This window comes from Phaenicophaeus curvirostris, chromosome 11 (genome assembly GCF_032191515.1).
Source record: "Phaenicophaeus curvirostris isolate KB17595 chromosome 11, BPBGC_Pcur_1.0, whole genome shotgun sequence".
Classification (NCBI taxonomy): Eukaryota; Metazoa; Chordata; class Aves; order Cuculiformes; family Cuculidae; genus Phaenicophaeus; species Phaenicophaeus curvirostris.
The window spans coordinates 9,582,193-9,604,307 of record NC_091402.1 but is presented as its reverse complement, the minus strand read 5'-3'; the positions used below and the strand labels follow the sequence as shown (position 1 = coordinate 9,604,307).

The 22,115-nt window shown below is 44.7% G+C and overlaps 1 protein-coding gene across 6 annotated transcripts in view; it reads left to right on the top strand.

Moving 5' to 3' along the window:
• The window catches only part of FOXP1 (forkhead box P1), a 387,025-nt gene that overhangs the window by 256,802 nt on the left and 108,108 nt on the right, over positions 1–22,115 (top strand). For 5 of the 6 annotated variants that reach the window (XM_069866021.1, XM_069866026.1, XM_069866025.1 and 2 more), the window contains one exon: positions 17,805–17,912. In XM_069866021.1, the coding sequence (XP_069722122.1) occupies positions 17,805–17,912 (108 nt within the window). Of the gene's footprint in view, positions 1–5,525; positions 5,669–17,804; positions 17,913–22,115 lie in introns of those variants that run through there. The other variant, XM_069866027.1, reaches the window with a different exon arrangement.

The window sequence follows — 22,115 nt, the reverse complement described above, 5'->3', positions numbered from 1 at the left end:
ACTATGCTAAAGGAGTAATAAACACAATTTTCTTTCAATAACAGGAAAGAGTAGCTTTTAAAATACATTTGTGGAAAACAGATTCGTTCATTTCTTGAATAATATAAAATAATGCGTTTCCAGTGATGAGATGTATATAAGATTGTCAATTGAATTAAACCTCGGAAGGTGCATTTATAACCTGCCTTAGAGCGTTAAAAGATATTAGGGTGCATATGAATTGAATCAATTTAATGAATATTTAAATTATACACAGATTTGGATAAATCATATTCAGATCTGTGTGCTAGATTATTTGGCGGCCTTCTCTTGCTGTCAAGCGCAGAAGTTTGAAGTGGGAATTTGAGGTACGGAAGCTCTGTTTCTGGAGATGGAAAAACACTCATCGGGAAGCTCTTGGTACACCCAGATTGGGGGATTATTGCCAAAACTTTCTATAACTTCCTTGAGGCCACAGGCTTGAGGAAGGTGTAAAATCAGCTTTGCCATCCGTCAAAGTCCGTTTTCGTCTAAAATGCTACTTTTATTGAAATGACCTTGTCAAATCGCACATTCTTTTTTTCCAAGCATCCCCAGGACTGCGCCCAGGTATGATTAATCATCCCATCCCGCTTTAATTAATTTAAAGGCGCTCCTGCCCAGGGTGGGAGTGGGAAGCGGGCTGGTGAGACGAGCCCTTCCCCGCTCGGTTTGCAGAGAGTTAAACTTTTCACAGTTTTCCCCGATTGTTTGCAGTTCAGCCCTCTGCAACATAATGAAAGTTTTCTAGCCATCTGTTGTTAAGCTGGCGGTGAGCAAGGCCAGTATATCCAAACAAAGTGCTGGCCTGCTGTAAACTGAACCTGTCAGTTTAGCATAGCTGGGCTGACCTCCCCGCGGCGCAGGGCAGCCGGCGGTACCAGGCACTGGCTGCCTGCTCCGCTTCCAGGGGAACTACTTGGGGGGACCATGTTTACTTTTTCCACCTAGCGTTCCTCCCGCAGGCTTGAACTAGTTTATACTAAATCTTTAAATTGACACTGTTTTTTTTCTATTCTCAACTTTTTCTTATTTTTTTTTTCGCTCTCTTTTGGTAAAAAAAAAAAATAATCCATTATAACTTCACCGTTTCTGGAATCTGAGCTTTTTGGAGGTGATGAGGGGAACACATGGGACAACAACTCTGCATACGTGTATGCCAGTGAGATTGTCTCTCAACAGAAAGAGGCATGCTCCCGAGTATCCCAGCTTGCTTTCTGTCTTCTATTGTTCCCTTTGTTCTGTATTATTTAAGATCAGTTACTCATTTGCTTCTGAGGATTGGGAATAAGAGGCAAGGTAGAGCAGAGCAAGCAGCATCTATTGTCTTCCTGCAAACCACAGTTGCATCCAGAAGGGGCTGGAGCAGCCTTCCTCTTTCTTCTACCAGCGGTGGGTGATATTTTCAGCATAAAGCACAAGAGAATTTGAAACTTTCTGAACAAGATCGCAAAGAGCAGGCTGGAAATGCCCTTTCCTTGCCAGGCTGTGGGTTTGGAGGTTGTTTGCCGTTTTCTTGGGCATTAAATACATGCTTGTTTGGCCCCTCTTCTCTACCTCTGTGCATTTGTGCTTTTTCCAGTCTTGTTCCTCAGATTGCCTTCCCTTTTTCCTTCCTACATCAATGCTACTTTATGTATTCCTTTTTGTCTGGTAGGTAATACATTAATTTTTCCTAATATTCACCCAGTGCAGTTTTAAGCTTGGCCACAAAACTCGAAGCACCTGTGCCAGGAAAGTGAGTGTTAGGTATTGCCTGCTTTCAGTGTTTGTTTTTTGGACTATCCTTACGGTAAGTGTCTTTATGCTACTGCTACTGCCAAAATCACCGTTTCTGCTTTGTTTTCCATGCTTGTTCTATACCTGCCTGCCGGTCTTTGGCTGGTTTCAAATGTTTTACTTACCTCATGATTCTTGGAAGGCGGGCCTGGTTCTCAGTGACCCCAAACGCTGCAGTTCTCGGTCAGGAGGAGTTTTGCCTCAGGAAGAGCTGCTGAATTTGTGCCATGCGCGAAACCAAGCTGAGCCTTTGAAAAAGCACATTGCAATTAGTCTGTATCTTCACAGTGTACAGCAAATATATTCGAAGCTCTGGAAAGCAGGAAAAGTCGTGAAAAGTTGTATCTGGTCTTCTCAGAAGATCCCAGCGAAGGCTTGTGCCAATCCCAGCCGCAGGGTGGGAGTGCCCAGGTGAGGGAATGCAGGGATGCACTGGGAAAGGTGTTTCAGGTTACATCCCCTCCCATGTGTTTTTGGGGGCAAAAGGAGTACGACAGAGGTGGAAAACACTCAATTTTAAATTAAAATGTCTGCACTTTAATAGGAAACCTCATCCCATGTCTGATCTGTTTGTAAGGTGACTGACACATAAAGTGCTTTTTGTTTTAAGGTGGAGGGAAATGCATTCAGGATAAAGTTTCTGGTATAAATGTCAGGTGCAATGCAGTGCACGCTCACTCAAAAAGTCAAGCAGATAACCTTGGCATTTAGGGGCATTGCCCTGTATAAAATTAAATTGTATTTTGTTTTTAAAAAAGAGGACTACATTAGGAGGTCACCTATTAGCTATGTTTTTGCTAGCTGTCTGAAACTCAGCTCTACTGTCTATTAAACTCAAACCACTATGTAAACATTCCTGTGTTGTTCCTGGTCTCTACAATGGCCAAGGGGATCGGGTTTCACCTGCCTGCACATCTTCAAGCAATTAAAGCAATTAGCTTGAAGCCATTTCACATTCAAGGTCTACTGTGACATTCAAGTCCAGAAGAAGTCTAGGGGAAAAGAACTGACTATAGAAGGGCCACTGTGCAGCCCCTGCAAGCAAGTAACCTGCGAGGGGGTTTTGGGGTTTACAGTGACTTCCATATGCAGTCCTGAGGTTTTGCAGCAGGCATGCAAAGTTGCTGCTGCCAAAGGGAAAAGATAAAGAAAACACACCTAGTGATCCTTTAAATTATACCCAAGTTTTGCCTGTTTTGCACTGGGACAGTATGGGAAGGAGAGGAAAATGGCAACGTGGTTTGGAACGATATTTGTGTGAAATAATACAGTGTTGTTCTTATTTACTGACATTTCTCCTGGCCTGGAGATCATATTTTTCTTCTCATTTAGGTGGGGATTTATATTTGGTGTTTACATTGTAAAACTGCACTTATTCTGGCTAATGTATCCGTTACAGTGACATTCAGCATTGAGTTTCGCTATTCCAGCAGTAAGTCTTGAAAGCTGCTATTTTTTAAAAGGTTGGAGCAGATTAGTGGTGACCTTAAAAGATTAAACTAGTACAGTTTAAAGATAAATAATCAGCCTTTAGCACATTAGATAGCTACATAAGCATGACAGAAGGTGACTTTCTTACAACAGTTTCAGAATCCAGGAAGCATTTCTACATTTGTAACTTGACTACGGCAGGGAATGGTGTTTTGCAGAAAGCAAGACATAAACTGATTGCACTACATCAAATTGGTTAATACAGTTTTAAATCCACAGTTTTCCTGTTGGTTTTATTATGGAGAAGAGGCTAATTTTAAAAGCCATGCCTGCTGCAAAAGAAGATCTTGCATTGCTGTCCCGGAGGGTGTTCTTAATCAGAAATAACCGCAGGCTAAATTATAATGTGGAATCCTGCTGCCCTTTAACCTAACACTGCTGCTTGTTCAGTGTTTGTTAACAAACAGCTCTAAGTACAAAATTGTTTGAGAATTACTTTTTCATTATATTTGCTGACTTCAATTAGAATAAGAAGCTTATTTGGGGAAGAAAAATTAAAAATGTATAGGTTTCTAGAGAAAGTTTCAGCAATTCTTTCGCAGCAAATGTTGTCTCCGGTACGTAGCTGTGGACTCTGTGGTACAACTAATTCAATTTAAATAAAATCGTCTTCTGAACTAATATTTCTGCACCAGATGAAAGAGGCAGAGCTCAAGAGCATCCCAAGACTCAGCTCTTTGAAAAGGCGTACAAGCTAAAATGGTAGCAGGGACTGCAGCCAGGGCCCCTCTTGTCCCTTGGGGTAGATGTGATTCCCCTGTTTCCTAAGGAAAAGGCCCCAGTTCCCTCTCTCTGTGGTGTGTTGGAGAGCTGGGCTAGACATGGAGTACTATTTTTATTTCACTTTGAATAACATGTAATTGAAATGTACACTCGGCAGATTAATTGGTGAGTTGAAGGTGAGAACTGCTGAGTTAGTGGAGAAGGCTCAAGCCCTCCTCTTTTTTTCCCCCTTAAGTTTACACACTGGAGTGGAAACGCCGTGGTACTCAGAAAGGAGGTGATGCCTCTGTAAAGCAGATCTTTCCATTTTTTTTCCTAGCTTAGTCTTCTGTTTCTGTGATCTGCCTTTTGAACTGTTTTTGTGGCTGATCAGTTCCACCTAATATGTCTCTTGATTTCTGCTATTGTAATACTCAGACGACATGCTGTTCTCTTCATTTTTATAAGCTTTAGATGCTCCTGCCTGTCATACTCTGGCGGTTTATCTTCAGCGTCTGGATTTGCTTTCAGACTTGCATGTCTATCAAGCTGCTGTTGCTTTGAATGTGAGATCAAAAGAAGATGAATTCCAGTAAAAAATTTCCTTGTATGAAGAAAAGATTGGGGGCCTATGTAAACATCCCACTGACAGCTCCCAATGAGTTATTTTAGCAGAGCATTAGCACCCAGAATGACAGACAGTCCAAGACTACATGCTAAATAACAAATCAGTCCCTTCAGCAGCAACAGCACGTTGCCACAACAGCAATACATTTTCTAAAGGAATCCTGTTCCTCTTTTTTATTGAATATGGCTGTTCGGCTGCTCATCTCTTCACGAGCTGCCTTTGAGTGCCAGCCCCAGTTTACTTTTTCTTGACAATATCTGTGTCGTGTCACCAATATGACAGAAGACAGGGCTTCGATAATTAGGTGGGGTGACAGTTAGTTAGTCATCTTTTGCTAAATAGGTAGTTTGTTTTAGGGAGGAGAAGGAGACGCCAAAGAAGGGAAAGCATCTGCCTGAATGCTAAACACACGCTTTCGGAGATGCTGGATGCAAGTCCTGCACCCAAGACAAGTTGTGGGTTTTTTGGGTGGATGTTTATATTTCAATTCACGCAGTTAGAGAAAACAGCTCTGAAGCCTGGGCAGCCTTGCAAGCCTGTTTTAAGAGCCAGTCACAGCTCTGAGGAGGGTAGGAAAGTCAAACTTGGCTGAACTTACGTGCGAATATGGATTTGCCTAGGTGCAGTGCTTTTTGCTGCTGTTTGGTCTAGTTGGGGACGTAATTAGTTCTGCATGTTTCTACTTACAGACAGGGAACTTAATAACGCCGAGTAGCTAGGTTTTTGCGCCTGGTGCAGTGCTAAACCCAACTTGGAGATTACCTGTGAGCTCCAGCCGATCCCACCACTTTGCAAGGGAAGCATTAGGGAAGGAATGCTTTGCGGTTTCTTTGTCATTTAGCAAAAAGCAGAGGTTGCTACTGTGGAGGCAGAGACGCGGTGGCTGCCGGCGAAGGGCAGAGCTCCAGCGCCGTCTCCCTCCAGCCTGCACTCCGGCTGCACAGCACTTCCTGTTTATTCAAACATCTTTTTACCATTCTTCAGCCCCCGCTTCACAGAAACAGCCAGAAACACATCTCCAGCGTGAAGACGGAAATCTAAAGGCAGACAGTAAGAGCTTACTCTGTTAAACTCTTCATTTTCTCTGCGAGCGCTCAGAGAAAAGGAGCGTGCAGGCAGGGCTGAACTTTTAATGTGTTGCCTTGCGCAGGCAGCTTGGCAGCAGAGGAGAGGGGAATTGCTGAGGTTTAAAAGCAAAAGAAGCTGGTTTATGTTGTTTGCTGTGGTGTTGACAATGAGGGTGGGTTTTTTGGCATGGCTGTGGAGAACCATGGTGAGGACCAAGTCCTCTTTCAGGGCACTCATCGCCTTGCGACATCCTTCTGGAGCGGGAGCAGCCGTGTGTCACTGGCCCTGCTGCTCACCGGGTGCTGTGGCTTCTTGCATTTGCACAAGTGGCAAAAGAAGAGAAAAACCAACCCCCTTAAAAAAAGGAAGCGTGGATGCTGTTCTGGGCAGTAAAAGAGAGAGGTTCAAGCCTGCCGAGCCGCTTTTGTTTTCTGCAAATTGTTTGCGTCGTGGCTCTGGCACCACTTGCGAGCCAGCCTCGCTAATATTTGTACCAATTTCATGCTAATAAAAATCAGGCTGCTGAGACAAGCATGGCTATTATCTCATTCATATTACTATTGTTTAGACCTGTGGTACTAGAAAAGGAAAGGGAAAGCGTGCTCACTCCGGGTAATGGTTGTTAACTTCTCACGTGAGGGATTTTCTCTGCAGTTTTTCAGTATTAATGATTGTTGTATGAATGGTCTTCAGGGGTTTTTGGAAGATAGTGTAGATCCTCTGGGTAATCCGTGTTGTAACATGTATGCTGGATTTTTCCCTCTCTGTTCAACTGACTTAAAAAACTACTTGATATTTCTTGGTTGTTTCTTCCCCCCTCAAAAGTCTTCTGAAATAGCAGGTAAGGTTTTTTTTTTGGTAAGCACATAGTGTGAAACATAAGAGAAAATGGAAAATATGCTGCCTGCCCTACGGAGAAAACTCATCCTTCTCGAGGCTTTTCCTGCCTCTCTGAGATCCAAATACACTTTAAAATTTTAAACTGTAAACCCCCATCTTCCTAGAAAAGAGACCGAGCGAGAGAGAAATCAAGCTGTGTGTTCAGCCAAACCGCAAGTACAACAAACATATTTTTAAAATATATTGCTAGTCTGGCTTTTTAATGTTCAGAAGTTGTTCTACTTTGCAGGAATAAAAAATGGTGTTTGCAACTGCCTTAAGGACAATTTGTTTAACAGTAGGAGTAATTGCATGGGGAAAATGGAAAGAGTGACTGAAGTTATTTACTCAGATGTTAGTGTAGGTGTGGGGCAGAAAACTCACTGTGGGAACAGTGGGCTGCTTTTCTTGGTATCTTAGTCTATTTGATGACCATCAAATTTCCCAGCTCACTGGTTTTGTTTTTTCTGGATGGCATGTTTGATTATTTATCAGAAGGGAAAGGGAGTAGCTGAAGCAAATAAACATGTGACCGAGCTGTGTTTTGTTTTCCACTCAGAAGGCCGTGCCCTTTAACAGATATACAGAAAATAATAAACGTATTGTTTTATGATAAAAGGAAATTATGTGTGTCATTAGCAAGGCCATTAACCCCTTGTATTTGGCGGTCTCCGCCTTCTGGCAGCATATTGGGTTTGCAGCTGGGAATTAAAGGCACTTAAAACCCCCTCTTGTGTGGAATGTTTCCATGGATTGCTGCTTCACTCCTTTGGATTTGCTGGATTTACTACATAGTCATTTGTGCCTCAGCTCATCCTGGGTCCTCTCCCCAGTCCGACTTGGGGTGCAGTTGACTACATGAGAGGCACTTTGAATTTGTAGAAGGGTGCTGACTTCTGAGGAAAACCTTGGAGAGTACTACTGGGAGCTTTGTTGCAGCTGTATTTGGTCTGTTGTAGATGATGTCGATTTATGTGATTCTTTTTTAAATGCCAGGTGTCTAGCATGTAGCGTGTATTTCCTTTGTGGTACCAGCTTAGGACAATGCTCATTATCTTCCCTGCAAAAAAAAGCAAAACAACCCAACTATAAACTAAATCACTGTCAGGAAGTAAAATACAGGTTTGCCTCATCTCTGGGAAGCATGTTGCTTTTACGGGATTAAAAGAAACAAGTTAAGACTGTCATGCACATGAAAGGAAACCGAGATGTGGTTTGTTTCACATTGTGCAGGTAGATATAAATTTAATAGACTGACTTGCTTTCAAAATCCCTCTTTGTCTCTCTGAATCGCATGTCAGTTCCAGCACGTTGATGAGCTCTGCGGTCCGTAATAGTGCCTGACTGCCACTGCCCTGCAGTGCTGTATTGGCAGGAAGGCCACCCTTCTCCTCGGGGACAGAGATTCCCTCTATGGAATGGCTTCACGTCAAAATAAGGAAAATTTGCCTGACATCCTGAAGTTACGTTCCCGTGTACACATTGCTGGTGGGTCCAGGGAGGAGGAGGTGTAGGCTTTGCCCACCGACTGATGGGCAACAGTGCTTCGTGTGGAGGGCAGAGCCCCAGCAGAGCCCCGATGGGTGGCAGGGACTCTAGTGGCAAGTTTAGTTTAGAGGGAGGGAAAAATGGCAGTCGAAATACCAGGGAGAGTACGGGCCAGCAAAATACGGACGTGAAACTTAAATGTGATGTGAAGAAGAAAGAGGAAATAAGTGGCTTGGGCCAGGTGACATGGGCTTCCAGCTCTGTGCCCAGCGGCTCCCCAGGGGTCAAGGGAGTTTGGGATGGGTTGGGGAATGGGGTTTGGGCTCGGCAGCGTGGGTTGGAGGTACCTAAGAAGACAGAGGGGTGGGAGCATCCCATCAGGCAGAGGGTCTCTCCATCCCTGGCTGTAGGCCTTGAGCAGGAGCCTGTGAAGGACAGTTAGAGGACCTGTCCGTGGGGAGAAGTTTCCTCCTCGCCTCCAGCGATTAAAGGTTGCCTTGTGCCCTGAAGCATAAACAATTGTGCCCTGATTTATACTTTTATCCTACCAAAACTAGCTGTAAATGCTCTCATTACTATCTGTGCAAATGTCTAATCCTTTCTTTGCGTCCTCCCTATACTCTCGGCACTGGTGATGTCTTGTGACAGTGAGTTCCAGAGACTAATTATAAGTTGTGTATTAAGAAAGAAAAAAATAATCCCTTTATCTGCTTTATATTTTTTTGGTTGTTGTTGCTTCCTGACTTCATTCAATGTCCCCTTTCTTTTGCATTATGAGAAATGGCAAATAGCGCCAGATGTACCTTCTCAGGCCGAGTCACAATTTGTATACTTTATCATCTCCCCTCTTACTCATCCCTTGCTAAACTAAACACTCCCACCCTTATCAATCTTCCCTCATATCTGCCGAGGCCTCTAATCATTTTTGTCGCCTCCATCTGACCCTCGCCTATTTTCGCCATACCAGAATCTTTTAAAGTTAAGGTTTTCAGAAGCTGTTCTAAATTAGGTTGTGCCATAGGCTCAAAATACAGAGATGTGATTTGCAGCATTAGTTTCCCAGGTTTTGGGCTGTCCCAGGATTTTGCTTCCTTCGTTCACACAGCAGTGGTGGGCGTCCGATAGTACATGGTGAGATATCCACGCTCAGGGACTTTGTTTCATGGGCCCCTGTGTGCAAGTTTGTCATACAGTGTTTTGGAAAACAAGCTTAAAATATGTTCCCTGTTTTGTTGACCACACAGGGAAGCGCGCGAGCAGCTGTATGCAATATACTATTTATGTTGTAGAAGCAAAAAGGCACTCTTCCTTCTCCCCGCCGTTCCCCCCCACCTTACCCCTCTTCGCTATTAAAAAATATGAGAACTTCCCGTGCTTTTGACATCCAAGAAAAATGTAGCTCAGCAGTGAATAGTCCTCCAAATATTCAAAGGTCTGGTTCACTTTTGGATAAACACAGTAGTTCAGAATCTGATCTCAAGCCTACAGAAACGAGCTGGAAATCCCATAAGATTTTTTTTCATCACTCAGACACAGTTCAGTTCTGGTTCAGTTTGTGCAGGGAGCCAAGATTTGTATCCTTTCTCATTTTACCAGGATGTGTTGGCCCATCCCTCTTTTCTTGCTGGTACAGACCGCTACATGCTGTGAATCTTGACATGCCAAAATAGAGCGAGCCATTTTTAATGTTTGGGAACTTTTTGCCAGATGCTTTTTAAATGGCTTTGATGAGTCTTGACTGTGACTCTTTAGAAGAGGAGACAGAAGGTGTTTTTTACAGTGTAACTGCCTGAGGATTTCGTTTGGGCCTCGAGAAAGGGATTTTTGTAGCCGTTGTCACTGTCGTGGCTGATTTGGGGCTCACAGGGTTCTGTGGTTTGCTGAGTGTGGTTTGCCCGCCCCTTCCATCCCCCTCTAGTTGTTTGAAGAAACTACTCTGACCACCTTTCACCCCCAGGTTGGTGGAATTAATGAATAAGTTACAAAATTAATATTTGGAGACAAATCGCTGTAATCCCCTTGCGTGGGGCTGGGTCCTTGCTGCTGCAGAGCCAATATAGCGTGTGGGGACCTGGGATGGACTGTGGTGTGGCAGGGCACGAGGAGCATCAAGTCCGCTCCTCCTCTAGCTGGCAGAATTAACCTCAACACCCATGAGGACGAAGAGTAGCAGCTCTAGGGCACAGGCAACTCCACCCTGTGGGTTTGGAAGAAAGGGGTTTCTGTTTCCAGTGCCTTTTTCTGGAGGGGATCTCCTCAACTGATAGCCAGATCTATTCCAGAGGAAAGAAACTAAGCCTGCTGAAAGAAAAATACAGACTCATCTTCTTTCCTTATGACTGAACTATTCTAGGAGATGCTTCAGCAAGAGGCACGTTGCCAGCTCCCTTGCTCCAAGCCTGCCCCCGCCGCATCAGGGACAGGATGTGAGCCGGGGTTTGTGCATGTGGACCTCCAGGTCCCTTTTCTTTTTCCAGCGTGAGAATCACCTATTAGTCACTTGGCTAGATCAGTCTGCTGTATCTCAGCAAAGCCTTCAGGGGAGCCAGCTGATCATTCTGTTTGAGTAAAGGATTGATGCTGAAGCTCTCCTCTTTGACGAGCTTGCTGGTAGCCCCTTGGATGGAGCCAGCCTTGCAGAGGAGCTGCAGCTTAGCAAGGTGCTGGGAACAGGCAGTCGGCAGCATCTTCTTGGCTCATAGCATCCCTCTGCTGCACCTGTGGAGTGGAGTTGGTTACAGGGTAGATGGAGGAGGATTATTCAACGAAACAAGGAAAGAGAGGATTAGCTGGGGATGATAGTGGTTTGAATCCAAGGCTGATGAGGAAGCCGGTTGGCAGGCCGACTTCACCAGGTTATGTTGGATCCTAGCTGTGTCCCATGACAGAGCCCTGTGCTCTGCCTGTAATTATCCCCAGGCTTCCCTGCTGTGGTGCTGGGAGCTCTTGGCTTTAGCTCATTTTAATGTGTGGTATAGAGGGTCAGGATGGTGGGAACAGGGATGGAACATGTAGCAGCTTGTTTCCCAATTCTGGAGGAAGATGAAAGAGCTGGGTACAAATGTCAGAGGGAATAAGTGCTGCAAGAACATCTGCTTCCCTTTTTTGCATCTTCTACATTTTATTCCTCCTCTTCATTTTGGTTCTTTTCCTATTCTCTCTAGTTGGTTCTTCTCACCTCCCCCTGTTCTGTTCCTCCCAGAGGAACAGCACTACCCACTGCCGTCGCTTTGCACTATTTTTTTTTCCTTTTTGCATACTGCTCCACTCCTCACCCATTTCCACACGTTGTGTGGCTCCTCAGCCTGTCGGATGAGAGCTGCAGCAAGGCTCCCCTCCAATGTGTCTGCCTCCTACCACCGCTCCTCTACATCTGCTGCTCCAGGAGAAGAGGGTGTCACAGGAGAGGAGATAGAGAAGGGAGGAGTGGGAGAGACATGAAGCAGCTCTGAAGCTCGGGTGCATCTGAGCTTGTGAGCTGCATCTTGCCACTCTGCTGGGAGCAGCTGTGGAGTGGAGCAGGGTGTGAGGACAGATGGGAGCTGAGAAAGAAGAGAAATTGCTGGCTGAGTCTAAATCCCCCCTCGTCCCACCCGGGAGAAACAAAGGTACTTGCCTTGCGAGACTAAATGGCAGCAAGACACCCTTTGAGAGGTGGGCCGTGCCTCCCCTGGGAGAGGCCCCTTTAGCTGCTCTCCAAGTGGTCCCTGAGTGCCTTAAAGCCATTGTGAAACTTGGAGTAATGTAGATGGTGGGAGAACTGCAGATGGTGGGAGAACTGCATGCCTTTTGCTGCTAAGTCCTATTTCCCCTAAAATGCAGTGGGTGAAGCTTAGCAGCAACCTTCACTTGTGTAAGGATCTGGCTTTCTGTTATTGCTCAGAGGTCAATGCAGAAGGTCTCGTTTCTGGAGTCTGGGACTGGGGTAGCATTATATTTTTTACAAGGACAGATTTTGCTCTTAAAATATTTTCTGTCTCATCTTTCTGTGCTTGTTGTGTTATATTTTGCTTTTTAATGACCATAACTGAAATAATGGGCAGATGATGATGTTGGCTGCGGAGTAACTTTCCAGATTTACTGCTTGGGCACTGGATGGCTGTGGGACCATCTCTGATTTCTGGGAACGCTTCCTTCCTCCTTTCTCAAGTTGCTTTCCTGATGGGCAGCTTTGTCCACCTGGAAAGGCCCAAAATCCTTAGGAATCTGTAAAAGCACATGGGATTTTGGTTTGTGCCCTTCTTGCAACTTCTTTGTGCATGCTTCTCTATTTCGGGGGCTGTTACTGCACAACTGCCCTGGGAACTGGCAGTCAGACAGGGCGCTGGTTTCTTTTGCATCCTCATGTCTGTTGCTCATCTCTCCACGCTCCAACAAACATACCTTTCCATACATCACACGGTTTCTTGGATCAGTCTTTCCATGCCTGATAAACCTCAGGTGCAGAAACAAGATGCTTCTGGCTTTAGAGTCAGGCCCATTATAGCTGTAGGTCTTCATATTTCATTAATAGCTGATTGATATTAATATCCGATTGAGCAGATGGGCAGGGAGGAGCCTGAGCTCTTTTTCTTCAATAGAAATAGGCTGATGGAAAAACAGTTGGAGAGTCGCTGCCTTGTGCTACTGGCTGCAGCGGTGGAATAAGTTAGCAAGAGGCTCCATAGGACTGGATCTTGTTACTGTTTTCCTTATGTACTAATACTGTAAGCAAGTATATGGCATTTAAGCAGCATTTCTATTTTTACATTTCTACACTCTTTTTCCAGTATATTTCCCTTCCTCAGCCCCCTTCCCGAATTGGGAGTTTCTGGCCGCATGAAGTCAGAGGCAGGGCTGTGTTTTTACCCTTCCAGCAGAACTTGCCTGAAGAGGATGGTGAAACCAAACGATTGAGCTCCTTGTGTGAAAATGTCTAATTACAACAGTAACTCGAGTGATAGCAGTGCCGGATGCTCTGGACAAACAACAGCTGGGCAAACAAGTCGCATTCTGTCTATCTTGCAGTAAAATTGCCTTGGTCATCTCTGATGTGTGCTTCCCCCCGCAAGTGCTTAACCAGTTGGGAAAGATTAAGTGATTGCCACATCCCTAGGCACAGGGAGAGGGATTTTCAGTGGGGCTTCCCACTTACTCCATGACATCTTTCAATGAAACAGACTTGATTAATCCTACAGTGGATGTGCAGTTATAATTTTTCTTGGGTTAGATGTCACCCATACGTTGGCTCCCAAATATCATCCCAAGTTTGTGCAGTGTCTCTAAAACACGATGTTTCAGTTGCCTTTTATTGGTCTCTGTTTTATGCCAGAAAATCTGCTTATCTCTGGGTGATTTCCTAACGGATAAGAAAATAGCTCAGGAGTTCATTTACTGTATCTTGCATTTAGGCGTAGCACTGAGCAGGATCAAGATGACTCAGTTGGTAGTGAGGCTTTTACCAATGTTGTCCTTTCAAATCCCTGTTGATAGTGACCAAAAACCATGGCACTAGGAAGATGTGTTTGCTAGGTGATGCTTTTCATTCTCTTCCTTCAGTAAGTGGGAAGATTTCCTATTTGCATTTCGGTGCAGAGGGAAGGATGATTGCTCATGCTATCTGATTAGCTGCTGTGGAGGCCAGGACTGCTGTCTGGATCTGATTGTCCCAAGCAGCTCTGACAGGGCTTGCAGGGTCTTTGAGCAGCACAGGTAGACAGCATGTAATGTGGCTGCTGTTAATCACGGCCCAGATACCTGAAGCACCTCTGGGGTTGAGGGAGGCTCTTGCCATCTCTCCCTGCTGGTCCCCTGAAGGAGAACTCAGTTGCTGGTTTACCACAGTCCCCAGCAATTGTTCACTTGCAGAAGTGCAAGCACGTGGTGGAGATTTAGGATGTAACCATGGCAGTGGGTTGGAATGTGTGAAAAGAGCTTGGAGATGTCAGAGCAGCGCTCGTGAGTAGAGGGCCATGTTAGCAGAGCTGTTGGCTAGCAGTAAACAGTCCTGGCACCCTTGTTTCAGGACTTGGCAGCAGCAGGAGTTGAACCGAGTCCAGCTTTACTCTCTACTGCCTGTTCAGTAAGTTGAGGACAAGGCAGATGATTAAGGAAATGTGGGGAAACTGCTACAGAAGCTTTTGGAAAGATAAGAGACTTTGGTCTCCATGTCTGACAGTCTGGCACTTCTCACTAGCATTGAATTCATATGCAAATCAAAGGCAACATCTACTCCCACAGGAAGCTTTATTAATGTACAGGCCTGCTTGCGAATCTCCGTGCTGATGAAGGTTGTGGGACTGACTTCACGCTCAAAAATTTTCTTGTCTCTCCTTGCTTGACTGCTGTGCAGGATCGGGAGTCTCAGCAGGGCTCCTGAGCTAGAGTCCAGCAATGGGTTCCATGTGGGAGCGATGGCTGCGTGGAAACAGAGAAGGGGGTAGAGGTGCAACACTTGTGGCTTGGATTAAATGGAATGGCCGGTGTAATAAGGGCAGGTGTCCACTGGGCTTAAACCAACATCAGCAAATTAATTTCATGAAGGCAGTCCAAATGAGCTTGGAATACTTTGCATGTAAGAGGAAAGAGGGCTAGTGCTTCCTGGACTGAACTATCCATCTTTCTTCTGTGCATCCCATCATTGGTAAGGAGTGTGGATGAGACTTGGAAATGGCAGGGGTAGTGCTTGGTCCGTGGCAGGAGGGAGGAAAGACTGAGCAGGGAAGTGCAGAAAAGCAAAGGGACTTGGGATCCCTGGGTTCACCTTACCACTGAGGGCACAGTATCTCCTTGATGCAGATGTTCAGTGAGAATGCTTTTATTGCTGTCAGTTTAACTTCTGAGCAGAAGAGCGAAATCTGGAGAGAAGAGGCATGAGAAATGCCACTTGAAGCTGCAGCCTCTGAGCTGTCAGCTTGCCGCCATCACACCCACACCTGCCCTTCTATTTTTCTCCCATTGCTTTTCCTGTCCATCCTGGCTCCTTGTATCTGTGATGCTCCGTCCAGTCAACTAATTTTTAATCCTTTCCTTCCCCCCTCGCTCCACTCTCTATGCTTGTCCCTTCCTCTTGCCATCGCTGGTCCTACCAGGTCTCAGCTGGAGACCTGTCCCACCAGGACAAGTGCCAGCTGGACTTGGAGCAGGGAGGTGTAGATGCCACCTTGAATGGAGAGCCTGCACAAGGAAGGATGTGTGGGAATGTGGGTGCTGTGCAGCTTTGCTCCATCTGAGCCTTGCCATTGTGAGCCTGGCCAGGGGGCAAAGATCTCCACCGATAGGGGGTCAGCTGTGGTAAGGGCTCATAGTGGCAGCAGCCACTGTGCCAGGCTGTGCAGAGCTTTGTGGCCAGCTCGAGTAGAAAGCGGGCATTTCTTGCACGGCTACTTGTTCTGGGAATCTTCAAAAATTTCTGGCAGCCAATTTTAGTTGTGCAACCTCTCAGCTGCCAGAATGGATAGAATATGATCATATCACATGAAATGCATGCAGGGTCTGCTATAGCAACTGTATTTCAAAGAGACAACACATATGGTGACTGGTTCTTTTTGGAATAATATCTATAAGTTGATGATGTTTTATTCAAAAAGGCTGTAGCTTGAAAGGTTAGGGATGTTCTGATTGTTTGGTGTATGATTAAAGAAAGGCTTCTGTGCGTTTTTTTGGCCTATTGAATCTAATTACTGGGAACTAAAATGATCATTTGATTGCACATTTACCTGGAATTATTCTTCTGCAGAGCCAGTCTTAATAATATATAATAATATGTTGCGCTTGTACTGTATAGTGCTTCTTGTCTGAGCAACTCAGAGTGCTTTACAAGTATTCATTAATTAAATAAGCCATACACCACCCCTATTAAGTAGGTATTTGTTGCCCATCCCCTTAAATCTTGTAGGTTTTATTTCTGCTGCCTCTGCCCACCCTTGAAGATGCTTTAACAGCTAAATAAGCTAATTCAATAAAAACCCCATATTTTTTTAACCATGCTTAACACTTTCTGCATAAAGGTTCCCTTTGTTGCATTATATTAATTTGTAGGCTGGTCTTCTGGTTCTTGACGCTGAACAAACAGTGGGGGTGGTTGTGTGTGGGAGTGTAGATGCCTGTCCTGGTGTGTGTCTGTGCATGGCAGCTCCTTGCACCCCTTGTGGGGACAGGGACCGTTTTAGAGATGCTGTGGATGCACTGAACACCAACCAGCTTGAAACACAAAATCTGATTTTACCTTCATTGCACCAAGCTCTGTTGGAAATCGCATCCACCCTTAAAAAGCTTTTCTGATCCGCTGGAGACTTGTTATTAAATTGAAAGGAGGGCTCATTGCCAGAGCATGGTAAGGTCTTTTCTCCCGGCTTGTCCTGGGCTGCTGGCCGCAGCAGTGGGTCTTCAGCCCGCTGGCTGCTGAATGTTCCTTCAAAAGTAAAAAGATGGGTCTAGGCTGTAAAATAACAAGTTTTTAGTGGAGGGTGGTGGATCTGAGTTTGCAGTCCTTGGTGTCAAACCTTTTCTGGCGGTTCTGCGCTGAGATGAAACACCTTGCAACTCTGAGAAGCAAGTGAAACGTGAAGCGTATCTGACTCCTTAATTTAATAGGTATTAATTAAATTTCTCGGAGAGCATACACAGTAAGAGTGGGAAGGCTTTTTCCCTCCTTCCATGTAGGCATCTTGCAAAGGAACTATTTTTCTTGTTTTACATTAATGAAGTCTTCAGCCTTCCCACTTTTCCACCTACACATGTACTGAACGTCTCCAAGGAGACCAAGAAAGCCCAAGTCCAGTGCTGGTAAATCCTCCGGGAGCAGCAGCCTTGGCTGTGCCACAGCCCATCTTCCAGGGATCAGCCTCTTCCTTGTGGTCCCCTGGCTGGGGGGCTGGAAGGGAGCTGCGGCAGGTGCTTACTCCTTGTCCTGCTTTCCACTGTGCTTCATCTCCTTGTGCTTCCTTTTCCACGCCAGCTGGAGAAATTGGGTCTCCTGGTGTGGGTGGCTTACTGCCCAGGGATGCTTTTCCCTTGATTTGCTCAAAATTTTGCAATAATCTGCCACCATGTGATGCTCTGCTCATGCTTTTGGGATCATATCCCTTACCCTCCATCCTGTGAAGCCACGCTGTCCCTTTGCTGCTATGCTGCTCTCCCATCTGAATCCTGCCACTGATCTTAGTGGTTTTGGGTGGAGCGAGGTGCTGTCCCCACTCCTTATTGCATTCATTCCAGATCCTTACAGTTTCTTCAGCCTTTAGCACAGTACATCTCCGGCACTTGGCATGGTTCTGCCTGCCACTGGTTCTCTTCTTCTTCCCACCATAGCCTTCCAGCAGCTTCCTTGACTTTCTCCAGTGCTCAGGAGAGTTGACAGTGGTATAACCCTCTTCTGTAAATCAGACCTGACCCACTGGCAAACAGGAGCATGAAACCCATTAGTACATGAGCCTGTCTGGTAGCAAGGAAGGGTGTGAACCACTCCAGGCGAGGAATGAAAATAACATGTGGTGCTCACCACCAGGATTTCTGAAGTTACTTGAGGTTCCCACACGGGAGTTGAATGTTTTTCTCCATAGTCAAAATGCAAAATACAGTGGTGGGGGATCGCTCCATTGCATGTGAGTGCTGGGTTGTTTTTATGTGGAATCCACTGCTTTCCTCAGTGGAGGTGCTTCAGGAGTGGAGCAGTACCCCATGACCAAGGAGTGCCTCGACCCTATGCTTTATGTTTAGCTCCCCACGCCCTGTCTGCTGAAACTCAATTTTCAAACCTCTTTCCTCGCAGGCTCTCCAGGTGGCACGACAGCTTCTACTGCAACAGCAGCAGCAGCAGCAGCAGCAAGTTAGTGGATTAAAGTCTCCGAAGAGGAATGACAAGCAGCCAGCCCTTCAGGTAAGGGGAGCCTGTGTGCCTCCTTGAGGGGCTGAGGCTTGTAAAAGCTGAATAAATGTGTCTTACTTGTGAATGTTGGGATGGGACCTTCAGGAGCTTCCTCCCTATGAAGTCCATAGAGTGGCTGTGGCTGATAGAGGTGGTGTGAGGACTGGTTCTAGGGGCTCTTGAAAATCCCACCTGTGGTGTATTTACAAGTCGTGAGCGTGTACTTTTATTAGCATCTAGTAGGGTTTGATCATGACAAAATGGAATAGCTTTTGTTACTGTGTCAGTGTGCATAGGAGATTTGCATTAACATTTTTGTTTGATTGCTGTTCCGTTTGTAGTCTGTGTTCACTCAAACCGTTGATTTGCTGTGTCAGGGATATTGGGAAATATTAGGATATCATATCATCGGTGTGTTTTTTCCCCTTTTATTGTCTGCTGATTTATGGACATTTTCAGAAATAAAATCTAAATATTATCAGGCTTTGTGCTGTTATGAATTCAGAAAGCTAAAACCAATACAGTATTCCCAAACAGAAGAGGTATGCACACATCTGTGGCTTTGGAGTACATTCTGCTAGTCTTGCAGGATAAATCATGGGAGTTAAAGACAAGAAAGACCTATTAGGTCATGTATCACATTTTCCTTTTTTTTTTTTTTTTTCTGTTCTAGTGTTAGAAATCCCAAGCGGTGGTGGGACCGCTATTATTTTCCTTTGGATGGTTTTCCATAACAAAGCACACGCTCAGGAACTTTCCACTTTAATTCCATCCTCTTGCTCCAAGTAATATTGCTTGTATAAATACTGAGTCAGTCCCTTGCCTTGCCTCGTGTTCACACTCCTCAAACATCCGAGATACTAACATGTACTTGCCAGTTTTGGCAAATTATATGTATCTAGTTCTTTATGTATTGTGAAAACCAGCACTTCTAGACCCTTGACCACTTTGCTGGTTTGCAGCTGGTTATTGCTTTTATTATTGCTCTCTTTGCAGTTGCAGTGTGTCACTGTATATTTGATAATAAGTTACTGAGTACAGCAGTTCAGCTGCAGTCACACAAAGCCCTGTAGCTGGGACATTTATCTTATCTCGCTCTTCTATATCTGATGCTTCAGCCTCTGTAGCCCCAAATTCTTTCTTTTTTTTTTTCTGCTTGTTGTCATAGCACGTTGTCAAACTCATGTCTGTTTTGCTCTTTCTAATTTTTTTTTAGTTTGATATACTATCACCATGAGTTCCCTGACAGCATTGCTGCATCTCTTGCCTTTTATATGTACTTCAGATTATTTTCCTCCAAAAATACGGATCCTAGGCTCTTTAAATATGTAGTAGAATATGGAAGGTAAAGCCCATCACTAAAGGCCTTGACAGTAAAGTGAGAGGGCTCGATCCTGAGGTTCTTACCTAAATAAAGCTGACTTCAAGGGGAGTTTTTCCTGAGTGAGGAATAGCTATTAACCGTAGCCCTTGGCCCTGGTGGACAACTTCCAGCCTTCGTGTAGTGATTTCATCTTCAAAGCATTTTGCAAATACTAATCTCCAAAACATCCCCAGAAGGAAAGTCTGATAAGTAAGTAGCATTATCCCAGTTCTGGACTGGGAAACTGAGGGAAGCAGGTTAAGTGACTTGCTTAGGTTCACAGAGGGAATTGGTTTTAGAGGTAGGATTAAGATTCATGGGTTCCTGGCTCCCACCCCCGTGCTCAGGCTGCCGGACAACACCTCACACTTTATAGCTGAGCTATTATTTTGGAAAGTATGAAACATTTTGTCATTGGGCAAATATACATTTTATTGGCAGTGTAGAGCGCCATAATCCAAAGTGTTACGTTAATGCTTTCAAAAATATTTTATTTGGTAAATCCATAGCTGATCCATATGCCTTTTAATAGACTCTTCCACTGGGGACATTTTTAATGAGAGATTGTGCTGGCTAGGTCCAGTGTCAGGTACTAAAAGAAGTGCTTTGTTGTGCAGATGTCTTAAGAATAGCTCCAGAGGATGAAATATGACTGTGTTGACCTTTCAGCTGTGAGCTTATTTGTCAGGATTCAAATAAGTTGAAAGGATCAAACCAAACAGTTTCCGTAGTCAGACTGGGAATTGTGTTGCAGAGGTCAACAGTGAAGGCCACATCGCGGATTCCATAACATAGCCAATTGTTGGTATGTATTAAAGTACCGGAGCAGCTCCTGCAGTTAGAGACACAATTAAAATTCTAATTTATTAATGTATACAGGGAGCTGGCCCAGCCTGTCACTCACTGATTCAAATGACTGCCCAGTCTTTTTCCCCCCCTCCCCGTCCTCAGTCCTGGTGCTTTTGCGGTCTTTAACGTACTGGAAATCCTCTTGAATGTAACAGACCCTGAGCGCATCCCTGCGATGAAAATCGGTTGCTAAAAGGAGATGGTGGTGTTGGTCTTGAATTTTTTGAATAAAACTGCACCCACGCAAGCACCCGCAGCCCATGAAGTCGGATGGTACCGCACTGACGAGGCAATACCCGTTGCTGACAGTACATAGAATAAATGTCAAGGGTGGTGGAAGTGCGCTGTTTTTTGAGAGTTTGCTGAAGTAATGAATCGAGTCATCTTTGCACTTAGTTTATAAATATAGATGTCTCATTGGATAGCCACAGCAGTTAGCGATTACCTGTTTTTTTCCAGCAGACTTCATGCATAAGAAGAATACCACAAGCATTGCTTATCTCTGCTGTGCTTGGTTAGGGCACTGGTGAAAAGCTCCCTAACAGGAGTGCTGTGGAGCTGTGTTTGCATGAAATGGAGGGGAGAAGGGTGCCATTCACCTGGCGTGCTGGTTCTCCTAATGAGATGCCCCATGGTCCTGCCTGCCCCAGGAGGGGACGCTGCTGGAAGAGCTCAGCCCACCTTCAGTTCTGGCTGGCAGGCTTTGTCGTGTAAACCCCACTGCCACAAACAGACACAGAAAATTAATCTCGTATATGCGATGTAGCTAATCTGTTACCGCCTCATGGATAACTTCCTATATTCCTTCTTTATGCACTGATAGAATAGCCATGGTGTTTAAACATAGCCTGGTATCCCGTGGCTGCACTGGGGCACAGCGCCTGTAGTAGTAGCATTTACATGACAATGGGCTCCAGTGATGTCTTTGGGCTCTCTTGACCTTGATAACTCCACCTGGAGACCCGCTTTTAGCAAATTTTCAGACATTCAGTGTATAAGAATTTTGACACAGGAGTGGAGATGCGCTCTGCTGATAGTAGAAAAAAAAAAAAGTAATTCTCCACATACACGATGACTCACATTTTGAGCCTATCTCACACTGCTGTGCTTTATATTTGGCAGTGACCTCTGGTTTCACAGCCTGATGACACAAACAAAAGAAAATTGAAAGTTAAGGAGTGGATTTAGTAACCAGCAGTTGGGAAAAGAATATAAAAAGTACCAGCCCCATGAAAATTACTGGAAGTGAAAAAAAGGCTATAACATGTTTGATAATATATTTGCCATAGACACTTGATTTCCTTGAGTCTGTGAAACAAATAATTTAACAAGCCAGGGGTGCTTAGGATTTTGAAAATGTGCACATTTTTTCTGGCCAAGGTAAATATATCTTTGTATTAATAGATGTATTGATTAAAATTTGCAGCTTTAATTGCTGATGCTCTTAACGATTATTCATTTTGGTTCTTCAGGCATTTTAGTTGCTGGCAAGAGCACACAGATTGGAAACAAATCAAGAGACCCATTTTCTCCCAAGAAAGTAGAAGTGCATGTGTGTTTTGGCAATACTAAAAATACAATTTTTTTTGAAGACGTAAATGTTATGTGTTGCATTGAGCTGAAAGTTGGATACCAGACTGAAAACAGATACAGGACGTTCAAGTCAGTATCTTGCAATGAAAACCCATCATTTGACTTTTTTATGTGATGAAATGAGATTTGTTGTGGGATAGTTAAGCTGTGTGTGTTTGGAGAGAAGAAATAATGAAATTACTAAGATGGAAACTTTTGTTTTCTGTTGGCAAAACAGAAAATAAATCTTCCCTTTAAGTCACAGCCAAGAAAAGAATTTGGGTTTGGGTTAGATTTTTGGGGTGAGACGGGGGAGGGGGAGGCTGAGAGGACAGAGCTGTCCTCGCCTTTGCATACCGCTGCTTTTTAAAGCAGCCTTTTGGCTAGGCTTTTGTAGAATTTAATTTGCATGGTATATTATCTGAATATTT